We start from the raw sequence: 15262 nt of genomic DNA, 5'->3' as shown, positions 1-15262 counted from the left end.
CGCTCTTTCTGCCGAGCTGCCTCCTAAAGCCTGGGAAAATTGTGAAAATTGGCGGCAAAGGCGAATGCGCAACAAGCACGCTTGGCTGCTCTTCCTGCGCATGTATACCTGGGCCGCCCATTTTCGCCTGCTCAAGGACGCAGAGGTATAGTGCTCTAGAAATCTTCTAGAGCACTATAGCAGAGGTTCTGAAAGCGCAGTGAGGCCACGCTCTCACAGGTTTCCTCTAACTGTGAAAGAGGCTGTACTGCTCCGATTAACTTATATTTACTGCGGTGAAACCATGGCTAGACTTGGTGTTATCATCAATAATAAAGATTGAGCGCTAAAGTTTTACAGGACGGAGAGTTATATTAAATTATATCGGCGTGGGCATTATAACAGCGCTCGAGGATAAAATCCTATTTGCATGCGTTCGTGCATGCATGCATGCATGTATTCATACATACATACATACATACATACATACATACATACATACATACATACATACATACATACATACATACATACATACATACATACATACATACATACATACATACATACATACATACATACATACATACATACATACATACATACATACATACATACATACATACATACATACATACATACATACATACATACACTCCCACGAGCAGTATTGTCACAAACAGTGCTTGAAATAATTACGTTGAGTCTGTTTTAGACATTGGCTATTTTAGTGAAATTCTAAGAGCTTTTGAAAGATATTCTTTCACATTCTGTATGACGGCACCATAAATAGATCCCCCTTGCGTAGCCTTGTAGTTAATTTCTATTTATATTTTGAAAATATACTCCATTAGTTTTTATGGCAGTCCTAATTATTCGTTGTGAGCGCAGTACGAACATCGGAAGTAGAGGTTTTCTACTCGTGGGGTGCTTAAAAAATTTCTATTACCATATGCACAAAAATAAAGGAACAATATTCCACACTTGCTGCAACAACGCGTAACAAATTCATCCGTTGGTTTCTTACGTAGTCTTACTTGTTGGGATCACAGATCAAAACTTCACAACAGCTTCAGATCAAGAAGTTTGGTAGAGATCAGAAGCTTCAACCATTTCTTTCAAATAATTCATAAATTAGCTGTAACATATTTCATAACTACCTAAACATTATCTTCGGAATCTCCAGCCATTGGTTCTGCATCGCAGTTTTAACAATTAACTGCTACTAGCGACCAGACGAAAAGTTTCAGAAGCTCTTTCTTTTCCAGGGGCTGCAAGCATAACCATTCCTATATCAACAAGCGCTTAACAGTATCATGCGATATCTCACATTTGTCTGAGAATTCTGATGTGTTCCACAAAGCTAGACTTTCATTGCATTACCACAACCGAGATGCACATGCTGTTTAGTAATTTGACAAGGCAATGTTAGCCGAAACGCTGCAGTAGCTATCTCTATGAGGTCTAAATAGTCGTATTGGCGTTGAATGCTGGCGTTATAAAGCGGCCCACGACGGTTCGAGGAACATCTGTTTTCTGTGAGTGTCCTTCGAGTACATTGTGGCTATCAGGCACTCTGACTACGCATAAGCGCCGGATGCGTGATACATTCAATCACCCTGAGGTCCTGGAGCACGAAGTTCATGCCAACGATGCCGTCGAAGTCGACAGGTGTGTACATGAGGTTGACGGCTGTGATGTGGTTGCCCACCAAGGAAGCGATGCGCTCCCGGGCTGTCTTGTCATCCGTTCCCGTTGCGAAGTATTCATACAGCAGATGATCAGTCACGATCTGAGAAAAGGCAACGAAAGATAGGGTCAGCCTCCGCTATACACTTGGTAGACTTTCAGATATGTAGTGCCTGGATCTGCCTTCTCGAGGCTCTTACGAGGAGCAAAGTTACGTGTTTTTTTCCTTTTTCTGTGCTGCTCATTGCTTTGGCAGCTACATCTCACTGTGCCCAACTGCTTGTGCCCGAGCTCTCGAGTATTCTTGAAACGAAAAAAGACATCTCTTGCGTTTGTTCGTCAAGTGTCTATTCACACTGCGTGCAAGGTTCAGAACTGCAACCCATTGCTTCAATTGTATTTACTGTTTTTATTTGAAATCATGAGTAGTACTCTATGGCAGCGGTAGGTCAAGTGCTGAGGTACAATACCCCAACACCTGATCGTACTACTGTAGCATTATTTAGGCAGGGAGCTGGCAAGCATATATACTAATGCTCTGAAATGAAAAACTGTGGGAGCACCTAAGCTCCGTCTTTAAAGGTATGGTGCGATAGCGTAGGCAACCACCCCACATATTAAGCCCCGCTCAAACCAAGCCTCATGAATGGCCTATGGGTAACGTGAATGCAAGGGTCCTGGCAGGCTGATTCTGGTACATTACTCCCACATAGAAGGAGAGGTCTGAATCGGCCCCTAATTTCAAACGTAATATCAGGAAATCCTGCGTCCAGTTAGTGCTCGGCCATGTCAAACTGCCAGCGCCATTCCCGTAATGTTTCGCTCACAGCGCGAACGACGGCCGCCGTTGCCGGATTGGAGAACGGAGCCTTTAACAGAATTCATATTTAAGCACGTATGACCCGCGAATTGCATGCCACATGATGCTGTGAACAATTTCTTCAACGTCGCCAATACAAGTGACGTTTTGCCGAGTGTGAATGAGGATTTGGACTAGTGGGAGAGCGAGAAACTATAGCGCTTGTCAATACCTTGCATTGTTTGTGCATGGTGGCTATCACCGTGCATTCGACGTGAGCTAGATGCCGTAACAGCTAGGCTTGTAACAAGTTCTAAGGGGCAGCGGAAATGGCGTGGAGGATACAGAAACGAAAGACTTCAGTACGGCAAAAATGATGATCAGTGCGAACCAAGACAGTAAGTACGGCCCTATAAGGCGCATTCCAGTCGAAAAAAGTAATACAGAAAATTTTCTGTTCTCACAAAAGGAATTGCCGCGAAGCTTTGACAGTGAACATGCTTTGACAGCAAATTCCTACAGTAACATCTGAATTTTGTATGGTAACAACAAAAATTACTGTAGAAAAAAAAATCTTCAGAACCACTAAAAAGTATTGCAGCAGTACAGAAAAGTGTGACGTTACGACTGTGCTAAGTAATATATTACCATAGTTTTACACGATTTCATGCTTTTTTTTTCACGGGGCTATTAAATGCGAATTTGTGAATATGAAAATGAAGATTACTCCATTAAGGCAACAATAGTGCCTCGAATTGTATAAGGGAAAGCTAGTTCATTTAATTATCTGTCTGCAGGAATTATGAGCATACCACTTCGATGAATGAGAAGCTGCATCCGGGTTTGATCTTCCTGCATTAGACAATAATTGTGAAGGAATGATGAGCGATGCGCCCAATGACTTTAGTGACAGGCCTTTTTGTTTTGCGAGCTGCGCTGAGATACATTTTCGAGGTGTCTCTACTGCCTACTTTAATGCCGGAAACTAGATGTGAACAGAACAGGGCTGCTGTAATAAAGCCTGACTGCCGCGAACTGCGATGCACACTTCGATGCCAGCGTGCTATAAAACACCATCTCTCTAAATAAAGAAATGATCAATACAGCAATAATGGGATCAGTATGATGCTACGTGTCAGCAAGGACGAAATCTGTTATTCTGAACACTGCAGCATAATCTTATATTAGGAATGTCTATATAGCTTGTTCTCATTTATCTCGTTTACACGAAAGAACCATGGCGTAACCCACCTGTAGATGGCAAACGCGGCGATTTTCATCGTCGCCGCGAGGTTTCTTTTCAGGATGGTGATTTGACCCGCGAGTCCACGTTCCCGGCACCTCGGCAATGTCGGGCGACCGCCGAACACGAGAATGTCCACGAGCCCCGACCCGTCTGCGTTTAATAGTAGTGCTCCGGCCAGCCCCCTGAGTTACCGGCAGAAGGATGTTCATTTCTTGTATTGGATTTAATCCCGGTAAAGCCATCTAGACCTGAGCTTCGAGGCACTTTTTTTACCTTACGCGAGTAGTATGAAGAGAGCGGTATGCCAAGTGGAATTCGTGCAGCATGCTATAAAGAGGGCTGAACAGTAAGACCAGGTGCATGTAATAATTGTACTGTGATTGCCCTTTATTACGGGAAGCATGTACAACATGTTTGGTTGATCAGCCGTCGTCATAAGAGTAATACAAATTGAGAAAAATTGTGTCACGGAAAATGGGCACATTATTTGACATCAGAATTACGTCGCAGCCCTACATTGTGCAGCGGAGGGGGGTGTCATACCAGTTCTCTTCTTCAGCATCGACCTTCTCGCCAATTTTGAGGCTAGTTTGCGAAGAGACTTCCAACCGACGATATCTGCATCTCGCGGGAAGGGGCGGGTGGCAGCTCGGTCCTGCTGGACTGGGAACTTTGGAGCCGGCGCCCTTTGCGGTGGAGGGCCTCTGTCATTTGTGTCTATCTGCTGTGAATGCCGTCATTGCACTGGGCACTGCTTCTGTGGCGTGTGATAGCTGTTGTGACGCGCGTCTATTCTTTCCTTCATTTATTTACCATGCACATGAACAGCAAATGCATTGGCTATGGTACACACAACATACACTCAAACTATAATGATTTTCAATTCACCTAGAGGGGGTACAAAAATATCAACAATATTATCACCAGCTCGGTTCGTTTAAATTTTATACAACAATTGTACGCGCATTAAGTTAGTCCGACGAACTGTTCTGGCAGAAAAAAAACATTTTGATAGAGAAGCTTTCTTGCTGGTGCTCTGAAACATATTTTTTTTTCAGGATATGCGAGAAATATAATAGGGTGTTTATGCACCTATAAAAAATATGACATCTTGTTTCTCTCTCTTAGCCGAGAGGTCTTAGAAGTTTCACTTTTCAAGCATTCTTGTGTACTTGTAATAAAAGTGCCGCCCGAGATACCTCTCATAGTATATGCGTACGAAATGGCGTTGAACCTTCTTGATTCTGTATGTGAGAACATTGCCGTTGGAGTTCCGAATAACATAAGGAAATTCAAGCTTAGGGCACGCAAGCAAGCAACACAGACGTATCATGCAATGAGAATCACTGAATGCGCATGTATAATCCTAGCAATGAATTCATATATTGAAGCAGAATTCATACAGTTCACTGGTTCATGAAATATTAAGCACGAGTTCATGTAAACACTACGGTTTCTTTCTTTCTTTCTTTCTTTCCCAGTCAGCACGAGGCAGTGGTTGTGGGGAGAACCAGAGTTCAATTCAAGAACTCTGTTTCATTCAAGAAGGAGTTCAAGAACCAGAGAACCAGGCAATTTTAATAAAACGTGATAGCAGTGGTATCTGTAGTTTAAGATGTCGAAGCTACGTGTTGGCTCCGAGAGGTGAGGGATGTCTTAGCATTGCTCTAATTTTGCTTGCATGGTTCTGAAAAGAAAGAACCGAAACATCAGTAACTGAATAATATTGTGGCGAAAATCTCATCTATTCATATATAGACTAAACAGCACCGTCTACGCAACAAATAAGCTTATGGCGAGATTCCACTTACTGGAGGGTGGAAGTTAACCGCATAATGCTCCCCGGCAAGGGTCTTACCGGGCGAGTACGTAGGTCGACGCCCTGCGCTGTCAAGTGTGTCTGCAGCCTGTCCAAACCACAGCCACCATGTGCCGCCAACTCAGACGGCAGGCGCACGTCTTCGGCCGCGTAGAAGACCGTGTGGCCAGGCTTCGCCAGCTGCCCTGAGTACTTCCAGGACGGCTCTGCGTAGAATAGTCGTCCGTCGCCCGTGGAGATGCGTCCTTCGAAAACGCCATCCACCACGGACCCATAGACGTGACTGCCAGCATCACCTGAAGCGATAGGTATGCAACGCCCTGCTGTTATCATCCGTACCGGAGTTGATGGCACTATACCGTATATGTATATCAGTTGATTTTGTTGTTGTGGCTGTAGGAAGAAGGAAAAGAAAATGCACGGGCCTGCTACTGGCTCTGTAGCTGAGCCACCTCCGCTGCCTCGTGCGGACAGAAGATAAAATAGAGAAGAAAGAAATAGAAGAGGGAGATAAAGACGCGCGCCGCAACAACAGCCATCGTCCACAACCTAAGCAGTGGCGGGTGCAATGACGGCCTACAACAGATAAAAATTCGGTGGCTGGCTAGCCCCCACCGCACGCGGCGTTGACCTACCGTCCCAGCCCCGTAGGGCCAGGAACTGCCACCGACCAACCCCCAATCAGTTGATTTTCGTGGTCCTGTACTGCTATAAAGAGAGAGAGAAATTCACACGCTCTATCAGGTGCTCTAGCAGCGTTTGTACCATACCTTTTTTTGGCAAATCGGAAAGGCGTTCAGTTACAAAAGGCATGTAAGATGCGTCGCAGTTCCTTTGCTCGGGGAAAGGCGTGGTTCTTTTAAGCAGTAATGTGTAAGAGTTTAGGCAAAATGGTGCGGGGTTTACTATAGTTTTGGGTGAGAGAACTCCCACATTGCGATGTGTTTCATTGATAGCCGATGAAATAGATACAGGAATGCCTTGAGGGCAGTGTATTCAAACGGGCTGGAGAGTGCTGAAAGGTTATTGTCATTCAGTGGGTTAAGCTTTCGATTAAGGTGGGCGAGTTTGATAGAAAATAGTGCAATATTCAGAAATATTCTCTAAAGAAGTATTGCACGAAGAAGCTGTGCCCACCTGCAACATAACCTGAGTAGATGTGCGAAATGTCGACATCAACGGGCCCCTGTGAGGTTGTCACGACGAAATTGTCGGCAAAAGCAGACATGTCTCTTCGGAGTACAAGGTGAAAATCTCTGGAAGTAATGACATTGCACTATTATGGCCAAGCTTACGTAGATATTGAAAATACAAAGATGAGTGAATGGAGATTATTTAAAAGAAGCTTAGTTCCACATTAGTTTTCAAGCACTATGCTGTTCTGTTTATGCTGGCTTTCGCAGTGGCGCGAAGTCACCCTGAGTGACAGCATACGCAAATCAGGCTACGCAGCTGTAAGTCGCGGGTATGTGGGAGATTGAGCTGCAGTGCATACGTGATGGAGTCACTGTGTCGGAAAAACTAATGAAGTTGTTTTCCCCGACCGATTCCTGAAAGGCTTCAATCATTAATTCGAACGCTGAACGTTTATGGAAGAATTGCTCCTATATCTCGAAGCCAGTTTCAATTCCGGCATTGATGGTTAACGGGTGTCGATATATGAGACGAAAGTGCTTAAAAATATTTCACGGTATAAATATCGCATTTCTCTCTTTAATTTCGTTCCGGTGATGTAAACGGCCTTTTCACTGGAAGTGATGAAATTAGAAACGAAAATGTGCTGGCAAGCGTTAGCGCTAACATGCAATACTGGGCCAGCTACTATGTGGCTTATTTTATAGGTGTTACTAAGCAATCGCCTGTTTAATATGCCAGTTTCACCAAGAAGTGGTGGCACTTTTTTGTAATCAAGAATTAGCATTAAAGAAGCCTATTAGCTCGCAAAATCCTACTTTGCAGTGTATTCTCAACATATGACCATATTCGTAAAGCGCAGGTGTCGCCAACACATCTTGTAGTAGTTACTGCGGCAAGTAAATCTATTTTTTGGCCAACCAAAGGCGGGCGTAGACTCAGCGGGCGTAAAAAGCGACGGCAGGTTTTGCAGGGGTCTTTCATGCGAACTGAGGACGACGTCTAAAACAATAGGCGTTCTGAGGTTTCTGAAAAATATGGACACGTCTTTGCCTTCAACGCCCACCAAAAGTCTGAAGTTATTGCAAATTACTATCTATGAGGTAATTTTTATAAGAACTATTTATAGGATTCAGGGTAATTTCTATAAGAACTATTTATAGGATTCAGAGTTCTGTGCTTCCATCAGGCCTAAGTTCTGAGCTCTTTGCTTCCATCCATCAGCTCTAAAAAATACATAAGCATCAATTCCTTCTGCAGTCGAGTTCTTGTTTTTCTTGTTTCAAACAGACAGGGGAGATGAAGCTCTAAAGCTGAAGAAAATAGTTCCCTAAATTGTCAGGCGATCCCTAATTAAATACTTCAAAGCTGCAATTTCAATTTTCACTATCACTACTGCTTCTGGTTCCCTGATAAGTGGAAACAGATATTATCTAACCTATTCACCTTGCTTAGTCTCATTGGAATGATTCCTTTCTCAGGCCCTTCGCTTTAACGGGTATAGAAAAAAAAAATCGCGTTTAGGGCACCATGATCTGAGGCTGGCGATGTGCCCAACAACATTCGTCATGTGCAGTATCAGTACCTCCCCAGTGCCTTGAAACGGACGTGTGTGGCATCGGCCGAATACTCCGCGGAGCGCTTGTACCGGTGCACGCTGGTGTTGAAATTCTGTTGGCCCGCCATGTATGACAGCACCTCGTAGTGGTCCAAAAACGGACTCAGCTTCTCGTCTGCGTGCAACGTGGGTGAATAACATCGAAGACACACCGTTGCCGACGAATTAACGCTGGGCGGCTAAACTGCCGACGAGGTGACGCTGCCAAGCAACATCCTTACGGTATGAAGAAATGAGATTACTGTCACGTGCTTACCAGAACACGGCACGACGATCCTTGCTTAATTTAGAAAACTGACCAAGCATGTATTTTATTAGCCGTACTCCTTAAACGTGGACAACGGTGAGTTGCGTTCATACGGCTCATTGCCATCGAGGCTGTTAGGGTAGCGATTACGTTACCGTTGATATTCGGCATTACCTAACGAGGCCCGCTCTGCCGGCTCAATTTGCAGCCTTCTGTTCGGTGGAGAGCTTGATTATAATACAGAGTGGTTTTCTACCGGCGGAAGGGCCGGTAATCAGCCGTTAACCAAAAGAGTGCCGGCGCATTTGCATTAATGTCTGAAATAACTGGGTACTTTACCCGGAGAGGGCCTCAGTGTTACAGCTAAAACAGTATGAACTTATCCAGTGAAAATCAGCCTCATCCTTAACCCACCCTGCGCGCTCGCTCCAGAATGGCAAAGAGATAACTAAAATAAATTCCGCCGCCAGCAGTGCCATAGAGACGCTTTGATAGCAGCTTTTATAGCTGATAACTATAGCTTCTGCTGGATACTTCAACTAACACTAAAGGGCCGGTTAATCAAAACACATGGCAGCATGTGTCGGTACGTCGGGCTCTGGGTTGCGACAGCGTTAGCTGAGAGAACTGCACCGTCGCTGACCGTTAATGCTTACCTGCTTTGCCGCTGGCGCTGACGAACAGGAATAGAGCAATCGCGTTCGTGATGACACGCCCGCTGCATTTTATGACCGGCCCTTTGATCTCGCCTTCAGCGTGTCCACAATCAGCCATACTGGCGGCCTTCTTCTAATCCGTCTCTGCCACGCGCCCGCGAGAGGGAATGCGCGTCGTCCTTTTTGATGTCGTTGCTCTGAATTGTTAATAGATTTCGCTGGAGCGTATTGCCGTTCCCCCAAAACTCCAGCATCAGAAATGTCACTAATAAATAAAACACAACAAATCCATACGTCAATAAAGCCTTACGCTTTGTTCAAGCATAGATCGCAGTACGTAAAACTGAGAGAGAGAGAGAGAGAGAGAGAGAGAGAGAGAGAGAGAGAGAGAGAGAGAGAGAGCAGAATTTTTTATTTATTCCAGCGGATGAAGAGGCTGAAATGCTGTATTAATAAAACTGCTTTCTGGGTTAAAATGACTTGCAGTATAGAGCTTAATACATCGGTTGCGGCCGTCGCGTCATCTTTGCTGCGTTGAAGAAGTTACCTTGGATATCGGCGCACGTAATTCCGTTTCCTCAACGGTAGAGTCCCTTAACTTCTTCCTCCTCACTGGTCGTTTTTCAGCGAGTTAAACGGCGATAGTTGCTTAGTGGTGTCGCTTAACGCGACCTAAAGGTAACATACACTTACTGAAAACAAGAATTAATTACTGTGAAGTTAATTGCATAGTATAACCGTTGTCACACCACCACCTCCTGGCTATGTTCACGGCTATTAATGTCAGAATCATCACATCATACGGCCTAAACTGAAACACACCCCAGGAAAGATGTTCGTAATTTAGTTGCATGTTGTGAATTTAAAAAACAATGGCGAATTTAAAAAAAAAAGCAATAAATTGCACTCACAGGGTTCGAACACATGTTTTAGTGCTGAGATCAGTAATGTTAATTCATTGCACCAGATAAGCTTTTTTTTTTATTTATCAGCACCACATAGATGACGGTAATTCAGGGCTTTAAATGGGCTCTTATTAGTTTTCATAATATTTTCGTCATTTGTACTAAAGGTGGCACGATGGACGCAACTGGCATGATCAGCGTATTACTACAAACAATTTTAATCCGGCAAACTGTTTTATTGCGTATACATTTTAGCTTATGTACTGCATTGTATACACAACAAAACATATGGCTTTATTGACTTGCTTTTTGTTGTGTTTTATTTTTTAGCGATGCACCTGGCACTTTCATTGCTGCAGTTCTCGGAGAATGGAAACACGCTTTGCTTGCTGTGTTCTCTGCATGAAACGCGATAAATGTCAGGAATACATTTTGCAAAGTAACGCGAGGTGCCATCGTTTAGCGTCTGATCGTTCCAGCAAAAAAATGCTCCGCTTAAAGGCACCTTAAGGTTCAATGAAGGATATTTGACGCTGAAAAAAAGTGCCCACTGCAGATGAATGGGCGAGGAAGGGAAGGACGTACAGCACGTTCACCGAAAATGTAAAACATTTTTAGGAATTGCTTTGGCTTAACGGGCGTTTTCTTTTCTTGGTGCACATCAGATAACAGGGCGGGTATTTAAACAGCAAAACGACTAACAAAAACCAAGTTTTCTTATTGAGTGCTTCAATCATTGAGAGATGTTCTGCACACCATTAATAATATCCATATCAGTTTCAGAGATTTTTTTTTTTTTGATGTGCGATGTTTTCCCGTCATGTAGCGCTAGACACCTTAAAGAAACTTTATCATAAAATGAATTTGGTCTCTAGGAATAAAGCACCTAGCGAGTTGCATTAATGAAGGGGATGAGCGAGTAAGTATAGTAAGACTTAAAAGAACAAGAAAAATTCATCTGCCCGTGCCACTTTCACGTAAGCAGGCAGTCATGTAGAGAGAGAGAGAGAGAGCGAAAAGATAGCGACTGAATTTTATTAATTTTTCTGGCTCGAGAGATTGACCTTAGTTCAGTATCCCAACGGCTTGGGCTACAATTCGTGCTCTGGTGAGCAAATGCCAGGGCTCAGAACAACCAAAGTGGGCCAGTTTCACCCCCCGCACGTATGGTTGGGTGTTGTAACCTCACTATAATTTTTTAATGACGTTGTGCATTACCTCAATGTATACATTGAGTTAAGAAAGAAGAAAATGGGGGTCATTAAATCAATGAGAAAATATTAGCCGATCGAATAGTCGAGGAGGGAGCAGTGATGAGGTCCGTGCAGGATGGTTTGTTTGGCAGGAGACCAGTTGCTGCCAGGTGCCAAATTCTTGTTGGCTTTAGTGCCGAGGAAACCCACAACAAGTGGGAAATATCTGCCTCATTGTTTTCAATGACAGACATGACCCCCTGGACGGGGATATATGTGCCGAAATTTAGCCCATGTACTAGTGACGGCAGTAGCGTGGGCAACCCCGCCCCGGATCCTCCGGAACGCAACCTCTATGCGGGTTTGACCGTAGGGGATAATTACCGCACACGGAGGGACGAAAGCACGTTTGTGGCGCCAAAGTGTTGCTTTCGTATTGGATAGCATTATGCATGCCAAGAAACTGAGGTATTGATGAGGGTAGGGTCTCGCGGTGGGTTACAGAATCTGCAGAGCTTTGTGAATTCAGCAGGTCACGTGGTATCCACTGAATTCAATTAGGTGTGCGGATGAGAGCAGCCAGACTATGTATTTTCTGGGATATTTCTGGGTTGCGACTGACGCGTCGGAGTAGCCGTGTTGCTTGAGGGGCCTCTGTGCGGATGACAGTGTGGGCCGTAGGAAGCAAGGAAATAGCGGCCACAGAAAGAAACATGTCTTGGATAGCAACCAGCTCAGCACTCTAATTATTGTGCGCAGTTTCATAACACGGGAATGACTTTGGAGACTTTTGTACGCATGCGGCGTGCGGTGAATGTGTATGTGGCTTTATATTTTTAGAGGTCAAATATTATGAAAGTTCACTGAGTTTGTGAAAGCCTTTGCATGTACATTCCTTCACACTACAGCTATTCTCGCCGAAAATGGGGTTTTAAATCTACAAATAATAAAAAAAACAAGGCAGGCCTATGCTTAACTGCATAGCACTTTTTTTTTTTGTGGAATTTTGGAGGCGGTACTAAAAATGTCCCCGCTGTGCTGCTTTCCTGATTTGCTTACATAGTGCAGAGGATCTGCAGTAGACTGAGGATGTACTAAGTACGTACAATAAACACAGGTAATACTGTCCAACTTATCTATTGTCTTTATTGCTTCGTGAACTCTACGCGGACGGTGGCTTTCTCGCTGCTGAGCCGAAAGTATAAATTACTCCCCTCGGCCTCTTTCTGGTGGTGGGGCGATGGCAACGGCTCGTATTTGAAAGAATAAAGAATGTAGGCTGACTAGGCTCCATGCATCCACTAGACATGTTTGGCCAGTCAGCTGAGTAGCATGCAGAGTGACCTTTGGCGCGTAAGGGGATGAATGTTGAGTACGGGGTGGCAGTGCGATATATTGTTGGGAGCATTCTCGCAGACATTCCATGAGGGTTGCTTTGCCACCCCACATGTCGAACAGAGTAGGAGGGCCAAGGTGAGATGACAAGGATGAAGGTGAGAAGTAACAGGTTGAATTTGTCGCCACAAATAATTTTATTATGAATCTAGTAGGAGCCAAGGTGGCGGCAGGGAGAGGCGGCTGTGTTAGCAGGTGGGGATTTGTGGTCCATAAGTAGGCTTCCCACGTGAGGTCGGGCGTATCATCTTTTGAAGGCAGAGTGTAGTTTTCGGGATAGCGCATCAAAGCGTTTACTACTGGGTTCGAGGCAAATTCATGAGGGCATATGAAACTTATGTATTAATAACGTCTCCTTCTTCGGCCATAGTACCAGAAGAACAGTAGTTAACGCACTCGCGGCCGCAAGCACCTGCTCCTCTCAACATTATTATCGGCAACGTGAATACTCCTGCATCACGTAACTCTGCCTGCTTTCATCTGATTCTCTTAACGCGACATCGTTAATGGCCCCTTTATTCGTTGCCGGCGCATGGCTTGTGGACGTAGTTAAAGAAATCACAATCATACAGCCGGGAGGCGGAAGATGGTAATTGCCATCATGGGACATTGATTGCCCCCGGGTTAGGATAAATCACGAGATGTGACATGGCCGAGTCGACAGGCGCTGCCAATAGGTGTTTCTCCTTCGAGATGAGAGGGTGAGGTGAGCATTCAATCCACCGGAGCTCTTGAATCCTGAATCAGACAAGCTACCCCTAGGCCGCGCAAGGCATCCAGAAGGCTTGCTTTAAGCGGGGTTTATGTCTGATGGTCTTTCACATAACGTGATAGACGGTGGAGTAACTCAGTTCATACATGCGATTGCGTATTCGTAAAAATATCCACAGACAGGAGCCATTAGCGCTGTCACGTCATAGCCTTGAGCCGGAGCTTAAGCACACGGCAATTTTTTTAATCGTTGATCGCGGGAATGCGTTTGCCCCATTGTGCCAAATATGGCTCCAGGCACCCGCTTTCCTTAGTTTTTTCTTGTTCAGCTTCCTTAATGCTATCTTTTCTCTAAGGCAGGGTAATGTATGGTGTCATCTGCATCGTCGGTTTCGACTCAAGCTTGGATAACAAGGGAAGAATCTCATCAGCTGTTTTGGCAAGTGAACTATGGGCGTCGATTAGATATCTGGGTGCGGATCACAGCAGGTAATCTCTACAACGCTGTTCCCGTCAAAACGGTAAAAAAAGAGCCTTTTCCGGTGTAGACGTCGTACGTGTGATTCGAGTGCACAAAACCATTTTGAGTTTGCGTGTTCCCAACATTATCTGGTGACTGGATAATTGTGAGCCTATCCCCAGGCTTTCCGATTATTGTTGAGAAGAGTAACTGGATGCACTTGCTTTCCGTCTACTCGGTGCCCCTTCGAGCCAGTATGTGGGCGACGGTGAAAAGGCACAGCTGGCTCACTTATAAGTAAAATATTTGGGAAAGGGCAATGGGCTAAAAATAAGCGTGGAATTCATGATATTTTTGTTCCCGCTAAATTTATGCTTAACGAAGGATACATATGTGGCATCGTAATAAAATTTCCCATGACGAAACTGCGCTAAAATTGCATGCCATAAAAGAAAGCAAATACTTAGCAGCTTTTCATCTTGGAAAGGACTGGGAGAGAGAGCTGAGCTCATCATAGAGCTCTCTGTGTCCAATGCGCCATAGAACGCGCCACGGCATCGACAAAAAGGATTAGGACACGTTTTTTAAAGCTACCTGGTCAGATGAGCCAGCGCCCGCCCTTGTGCTCTTCTCGTTCGGGTCTTTATTTCCGCATTTCAATTGCTTAAGATCTCGCTGACCTTATATTTGTGTGGCTACCACATTTTTGGGCTAAATATGAAGGTCAAATGTTGGGACTCAATCAGAAAGTTTTGTTGCGGTTAGGCCGTGTGCACATTCCCCGCATTGAACACAGCCTCTTTGTTACCTGGGTCTCGGTTTCGGAGATCTGAAGTTCGTCGGCTTTTTCCCCACTGCGGTCTTACACAGAATAAAGGAAATATTATTTTAGTTTAGTGTCAATTTTTGTCAACAAGTCACGTGGCGAAACAATAGGTGCATGCATCAGCGGGGTTATGACAACTGTTTATCTAATTTCGAGAGCACAGAAATAATAGAACTTGAAAGGAACAAAAATCATGCCTGCCATATCTGTTGCTTTTGAAACACATGCATACATATTGGTACTGGGAAATGGGCTTAATATTTACGAAATATACGGGGAATGCATCAAAGCTACGCACAGTAAGTCTAAAGCACAGTCTCAGTAAAGCATGTCCCCGAACGAGTCCACGCGCAATCACTTCGTTCACTTCTTTTCACGTGCGCAACCGTCCACTTCGTCCTTCTCTTGCACATGCGCAACACCGCACGGCGCAGCGTAATTGACGTAACAATATGAAGCGCGTAAAGGCTGTCTGGGCTTAATTTCTTTCTTTTCAAATTCATAGAATTTTTACAGCCACACCGGTTATCAGAGACTCCATCGGTTGTTGTCCTGAATTCGGCTACCGTTCTCCCATGTCGCCAT

The 15262-nt window shown here is 44.6% G+C and overlaps 1 protein-coding gene across 1 annotated transcript in view; it reads right to left on the bottom strand.

Moving 5' to 3' along the window:
* LOC146185313 (disintegrin and metalloproteinase domain-containing protein 10-like) overlaps nt 1-9305 on the bottom strand; it is a 28710-nt gene extending 19405 nt beyond the window's left edge. The window contains exons 1-6 of the mRNA XM_084607798.1: nt 9188-9305; nt 8252-8399; nt 6670-6788; nt 5572-5828; nt 3719-3895; nt 1598-1771 (exon numbers count right to left, since the gene is read on the bottom strand). Coding sequence (XP_084463924.1) covers nt 1598-1771; nt 3719-3895; nt 5572-5828; nt 6670-6788; nt 8252-8399; nt 9188-9305 — 993 coding nt within the window. The remainder of the gene's footprint in view (nt 1-1597; nt 1772-3718; nt 3896-5571; nt 5829-6669; nt 6789-8251; nt 8400-9187) is intronic.
* Nucleotides 9306-15262: the final 5957 nt, after the last annotated feature.

This window comes from Amblyomma maculatum, chromosome 6 (genome assembly GCF_055883805.1).
Source record: "Amblyomma maculatum isolate TAMU_Amacu chromosome 6, ASM5588380v1, whole genome shotgun sequence".
NCBI lineage: Eukaryota > Metazoa > Arthropoda > Arachnida > Ixodida > Ixodidae > Amblyomma > Amblyomma maculatum.
This window is presented reverse-complemented; position numbering and strand designations above follow the sequence as displayed.